Source organism: Salvelinus alpinus, chromosome 33, assembly GCF_045679555.1.
Source record: "Salvelinus alpinus chromosome 33, SLU_Salpinus.1, whole genome shotgun sequence".
Lineage (NCBI taxonomy): Eukaryota > Metazoa > Chordata > Actinopteri > Salmoniformes > Salmonidae > Salvelinus > Salvelinus alpinus.
The window spans coordinates 19588277-19594671 of NC_092118.1; the positions used below are offsets into that span (position 1 = coordinate 19588277).

Genomic DNA, 6395 nt, shown 5'->3' on the forward strand with positions numbered 1-6395 from the left:
TCTTTTTATTGGCCAGTCTGAGATATGGCTTTTTCTTTGCAACTCTGCCTAGAAGGCCAGCATCCCGGAGTCGCCTTTTCACTGTTGACGTTGAGACTGGTGTTTTGCGGGTACTATTTAATGAAGCTGCCAGTTGAGGACTTGTGAGGCATCTGTTTCTCAAACTAGACACTATAATGTACTTGTCCTCTTGCTCAGTTGTGCACCGGGGCCTCCCACTCCTCTTTCCATTCTGGTTAGAGCCAGTTTGCGCTGTTCTGTGAAGGGGGTAGTATACAGCATTGTACCGGATCTTCAGTTTCTTGGCAATTTCACAGATGGAATAGCCTTCATTTCTCAGAACAAGAATAGACTGACAAGTTTCAGAACAAAGTGCTTTGTTTCTGGCCATTTTGAGCCTGTAATCGAACCCACAAATGCTGATGCTCCAGATGTAACGGATGTGAAATGGCTAGCTAGTTAGCGGGTACGCGCTAGTAGCATTTCAATCAGTTACGTCACTTGCTCTGAAACCTAGAAGTAGTGTTGCACCTTGCTCTGCAAGGGCCGTGGCCTTTGTGGAGCGATGGGTAACGATGCTTCGTGGGCGACCGTTGTTGATGTGTGCAGAGGGTCCCTGGTTCGCGCCCGTGTGGGGACGGTTTAAAGTTATACTGTTACATTGATGCTGTTGACCCGGATCACTGGTTGCTGCGGAAAAGGAGGAGGTTGAAAGGGGGGTGAGTGTAACGGATATGAAATGGCTAGCTAGTTAGCGGGTACGCGCTAGTAGCGTTTCAATCAGTTACTTCACTTGCTCTGAAACCTAGAAGTAGTGTTGCACCTTGCTCTGCAAGGGCCGCGGCTTTTGTGGCGCGATGGGTAACGATGCTTCGTGGGCGACCGTTGTTGATGTGTGCAGAAGGTCCCTGGTTCGCGCCCGTGTCGGGGCGAGGGGACGGTTTAAAGTTATACTGTTACACAGATACTCAACTAGTCTAAAGAAGGACAGTTGAATTGCTTCTTCAGCTGTGCTAACATAAGGGTTTTCTGATCAATTTGCCTTTTAAAATGATAAACTTGGATTAGCTAACACAATGTGCCATTGGAAGTGATGTGCCACAGGAGTGATGGTTGCTGATAATGGGCCTATGTACGACTATGTAGATATTCCATTAAATATCAGCCTTTTCCAGGTGCAATAGTCATTTACAACATTAACTATGTCTACACTGTATTGCTGATCAATTTTATGTTATTTTAATGGACCAAAAATGTGATTTTCTTTCAAAAACAATGACATTTCTAAATGACCCCAAACTTTTGAACGGTAGTGTAGGTCGTAGTGACGTCATCTGCTTACTGCTTCATTCACTCAAAGTACTGTACTGATGAATACTGAATTGGCATTATTGACTGAACCCCTGACAACAAGGGAAGAGTTATGTCAATTTCAGCTGCTTTCAACATGCCTGCTAAGTCAATAGATAAAGCGAAGCTAGAGGGGGGGGCACTTTGAACATCCTTCTCTCCTCCTTTCCCACTGTGCGTCCTTACATACTAATCATCTGTTTATGTTCTATCTGTAAAGGCCTCTGAAGTTAATGGGCTGGGATAATTATTAATGTAATGTGCAATATGTCCTGGCCGATCCGGAGCGCTGCTCTCGTTAGCGCTGGTTGGCTCGTTAAGTGGGCCTAGCTTTAGCACAGTCTGATACCACATTGCAGACTGGAGTGCACAGCTGGCCGTGGCAGAGTGGCACGGCCCCCATACGACTGGCACAGATGTGTTGTGTCATCAGCAGGGCCCTGAGTATTTCCAGACCACATAACTAGACCAGGAAAAACTCTGGGCCCTAATTAACTAGGGCCCAATGTTGTTCTCCTCTGTGCTGCTCTCTGTTCAACCCTGACCTAGCTGTCGTCTTTCATCAGTAGTAATGCTGTAAACATGCACAGCCTCCTGAAGGGAAACACCATCAGATTACACCATTAGTCACGCTGCTATCAGCTGAACTGTGATGGCAAAGGGGTGGGGCAGGTTACAGAAAACAGTGTACAAGGTACAAAGAACAGCATGGACCTATCTCTCTGCTTTCTGTCACTATCTCAGTCTCTGTGGAGGAGCGACCGAAAACCATACTTCCCCTAACCTCAATGTGATTCCAAACAGCACACTGAGTGCTGTCAAACACTTAGATTACAAACTAGCTGATGTAACTTTGCCAGACCACAGCTTCTCAACACAAACAGAGCAAAATGGCAAACCACCTCTGGCAAACAACATGTCTGCCTTTATTATGGCGTAGGCTACCCATGTGTACTAAGTAGGTACCGTGTAATTAAAAAGAGTTCCGTGATTGTTTAGTGATTGTTTATTGGCTAAACATTTGTATAAGACGACCAATACAATTTTACATTAAGATGTCATCATGTGTCGTGTACATTATATATGAAATATGGCATCTGAAAAGAGACAACAGCATGCGGTTCTGTGTAATTCTGTCGTCAGCTAGGCTTGTGCATGCTGAAGAGAGTTCTACTGTAGATGAAAAGGGACACGCACCTCCTAACTTTGTGCAGAGTACTGTGAAAATCAGACACAGCTGTGTATGTATGTGTGTGTGGTGTACACACCCCCTGTGTGAATCAATTGCATAACCAACAGCCCAGACAACATAGCAGCAGTAAATCTCAGTGGTTCCACCTTTCTCCGTCTCTGTATTGTGTAGACAGTCTATGGAATGTTCCTTAAACTGGATAAAAGCTGGTTCCTAGTTCACAAACATTCCCACCTGACTTGTGTGTTTTTGAGGGATAGAGAGGGCTGTGAATAAGAAAGAGAGTGAGGCAGAGCGCACTGACTACAGGTTGAGGAAGCAATGGTTAAGGGAGGGGAGAGAGGGAAAAGATAAGATCCAGGATCCATAGGGTGGTGAAGATGAAGACGTGTGAGGCTGACTGGGTGTGTGAGGCTGACTGGGTGTGTGAGGCTGACTGGGTGTGTGAGGCTGACTGGGTGTGTGAGGGTGACTGGGTGTGTGAGGCTGACTGGCTGTGTGGCTCACTGGGTGTGTGAGGCTGACTGGGTGTGTGAGGGTGACTGGGTGTGTGAGGCTGACTGGGTGTGTGAGGCTGACTGGGTGTGAGAGGCTGACTGGGTGTGTGAGGCTGACTGGCTGACTGGGTGTGTGAGGCTGACTGGGTGTGTGAGGCTGACTGGGTGTGTGGGGGTGACTGGGTGTGTGGCTGACTGGGTGTGTGAGGCTGACTGGGTGTTTGAGGCTGACTGGGTGTATGAGGCTGACTGGCTGACTGGGTGTGTGAGGCTGACTGGGTGTGTGAGGCTGACTGGGTGTGTGAGGCTGACTGGGTGTTTGAGGCTGACTGGGTGTATGAGGCTGACTGGCTGACTGGGTGTGTGAGGCTGACTGGGTGTGTGAGGCTGACTGGGTGTGTGAGGCTGACTGGCTGTGTGGCTGACTGGGTGTGTGAGGCTGACTGGGTGTGTGGGGGTGACTGGGTGTGTGAGGCTGACTGGGTGTGTGAGGCTGACTGGGTGTGTGAGGCTGACTGGGTGTGTGGCTGACTGGGTGTGTGAGGCTGACTGGGTGTGTGGGGGTGACTGGGTGTGTGAGGCTGACTGGCTGTGTGGCTGACTGGGTTTTGAGACTCACTGTGTCTGAGGTTGGTTTCTTGATCTCATTCTGTCCATTGTCTCCTGTATGAAGAGTTAGTCTGAGTCGCTGGATCCTCCTCTGGGGGAATCAAAAACAGACAGAAACACACACAGACATAAAAAGAAAATGTCAATGTCACTCAGTTCAAGCTCATGCACCAGTAATCAATGTCATAGTTGGATGAAAACTAAAATGTGTTGTGTTCCCCAGTGTCACTCTTTATGACATAAAAATGGATTGGTTCATATGTAATGTGATCTATCATGTGAGCACAACATTTGTGTTGTAATGAGCCTGACTGTTGTGTTACAATAAGCAGTGGAATGTTTCTGATGGGGTCCAAATACAACAGGTCACCATCAGTATTTATAATTATAGACTGTGACACCACAAACTAAAATTATGCAAATGTAACTGCAATGAGGTAACAGCATCAAAATGCCTTATACCACTTCAAGCTAGCACAGTCTTGTTTACAAGTACAACACATCCCTTTAGAACCAAGGAGCTGATTAACATACTGTAAGTCATACATACTGTAAGTCAATGGAAACAATTAACTTTCTTAAAAGGTGTTAATTGCTAAAGCAATCTCTTGGTTGAGAGTGAAACATGACGCTGTAATCATCATAAGGATTAATCCAACTCCATGTTGGTTTTTATGTTGGCTATAAATCCTTTGGTGTCACTTCATTAGCTGTGAGAATGGCTTTTATTGGCAGTTTAAAGACGCGGTCTGCTAGGCGCTCTGGGCTGATCAAATAAACATGACAGCCCTGCCTCCCAGATACTCGGTACTCATTACAAGCTCAAACAGATACACATATCCCTGAGCCACATGCAAAATTCCAACATACCGGCAACACTCAAAAAGTGAGAATGATTAGTTGTGATGTAGACATGCTACGAAAACTAGCCTTGAGCAGCCAGACGTGAGGAAAACAGATTGAGAGAGAGAAAAATGAACGGGGAGTGGGGGGAGCGGAGACAAAAGCTAACAAACTCCAGATAGTCTACAAACACACTGACTTACACAAACCAACACGCCATGCTACTCATCTGACAGGCGAATGAGTGATGATGGGTTCTATCCTGGGACAGAGTGGCCCCCTGGGGCTCCTTACCTCACTGGGCTGCTCTGGACTGTCCTCGGTGGTGGTGACCGATCCTGGTGAGCTGTAGCGTAGCATGTCTCCCCTGGCCTCTGTCCAATCCCCTGCTCTCTCTTTTCCTCTCTCCCTCCCTCTCTTCCTCTCACTCTCTTTCCAGACTACTGTACAAACTCACACAGCCCCCAGCTCCAGCCACTGGGAGAGAGACTAGAGAGTGAATGAACAAGACGGGAGGGGAAAGAAAGTTCCAATCTGACAAGTTTCTCTCTTCAGTGTTATGTATAATTCATTTTCCAGTTGATAAACAAGGCATGGTATTCCTGTTGAGTGCCAGTCAGTCAGTTAGGGGCTAGACTACAGCCCTGCTCCACACAGTCCCTACTGCTCTACTACTGTATAGAACTATGACACTGTCCCAGCCAAGACTGTAGACAGCACCTGACTCCACCTGGCTGACTGCCTCTCTCTCTCTTTCCCCGAGCCTCCCATCAGACCTGTCGGGCCACATTTCACCCACTCTCTTGCTTTGCGCCTCCCACCTGGGTTGGGCTGTCACAGGGTGGGCCCTCACAATCATGGACAATCTATGGCACATTGGGGACGGGCCATCCATCAACAGAAGCCTCGTTTACACCTTGCCCCAACCTGTGGGTTTCGTGATCTGATCAATATGATCAAATCACTTTCTGATCAAGGTTTTTCGGGTCTACACATGGTTTTAAAATGTGGCTCTTATCCGTCCACTGTGTCCGCATTGTGACCAGATTTCCTGGGGTCTCCCTGTATGCAAATCACTCACAGTACTGTCATATATTTAATTTCAGAATATGCCATTCTGTTCTTCAGAAGAAAAAAAATGGCATTTCAAAATGTTGTTTTAGACCTGCCCTTAACAAATGAATAATTAATGATCTTTATGATGGTGTTTTTTAAATGGATTTTACCACTTGAATTGTGGTGTTTTAGTGGTTTTTCGTTTGTACTTATTGTATGCAGTTACATGAAATTGTTTTATTTGAAATACATTTTCTTTCATATTCTATTGTTACCTAAGACCTTCATAAACACAACCAACGATTATTTTTGCAATAGCATATATGAAATGTATTTATTAGACTGTTAGAATGTTCATGTCCAAAAGACTCATCACTTGCTCGAAGGGGGTCCCTCAAGGCCAGGCTTTTCTAGTGGTAAATGGTTTGACCATCCAGATCTGTTTACACTTGATTGATATCCAGATACAATGGGTCCCTCACTACCTCCAAAGGTGGCCAGAAAGATCTGATCGCAATCAGATCACAATGCGTTCTTTAATCGTCTATACCTATCTTTAAAAATGTGTGCACAATCAGAATGTGGACAAGATCAGGACAAAGGATGCATGTTAGCACCAGGTGTAAACTGGGCTAGAGTGACACATTATATCCTCTCATGGCAGGTCATTCTTTTAGCCAGGCTAGGCAGGACTGCTTCTGGTACTGTAGCAGTATTGAGTGTGTGCTGTGTAGACATTGAATGGTTTGTGGGAAATCATGTGTGAGTTGAATTACAGTAAGGTTGTATGGACAGGTATATGTTTGCTTATATTCAGGTTTCGCTAGTGTTTTAAGGCTTGGGGTGAA

The 6395-nt window shown here is 46.0% G+C and overlaps 1 protein-coding gene across 1 annotated transcript in view; it reads right to left on the reverse strand.

The window, feature by feature from the left end:
* Nucleotides 1-5255, reverse strand: part of LOC139563168 (ELKS/Rab6-interacting/CAST family member 1-like) — a 28887-nt gene extending 23632 nt beyond the window's left edge. The window contains exons 1-2 of the mRNA XM_071381506.1: nucleotides 4786-5255; nucleotides 3659-3739 (exon numbers count right to left, since the gene is read on the reverse strand). Coding sequence (XP_071237607.1) covers nucleotides 3659-3739; nucleotides 4786-4851 — 147 coding nt within the window. The 5' untranslated portion in view covers nucleotides 4852-5255. The remainder of the gene's footprint in view (nucleotides 1-3658; nucleotides 3740-4785) is intronic.
* Nucleotides 5256-6395: the final 1140 nt, after the last annotated feature.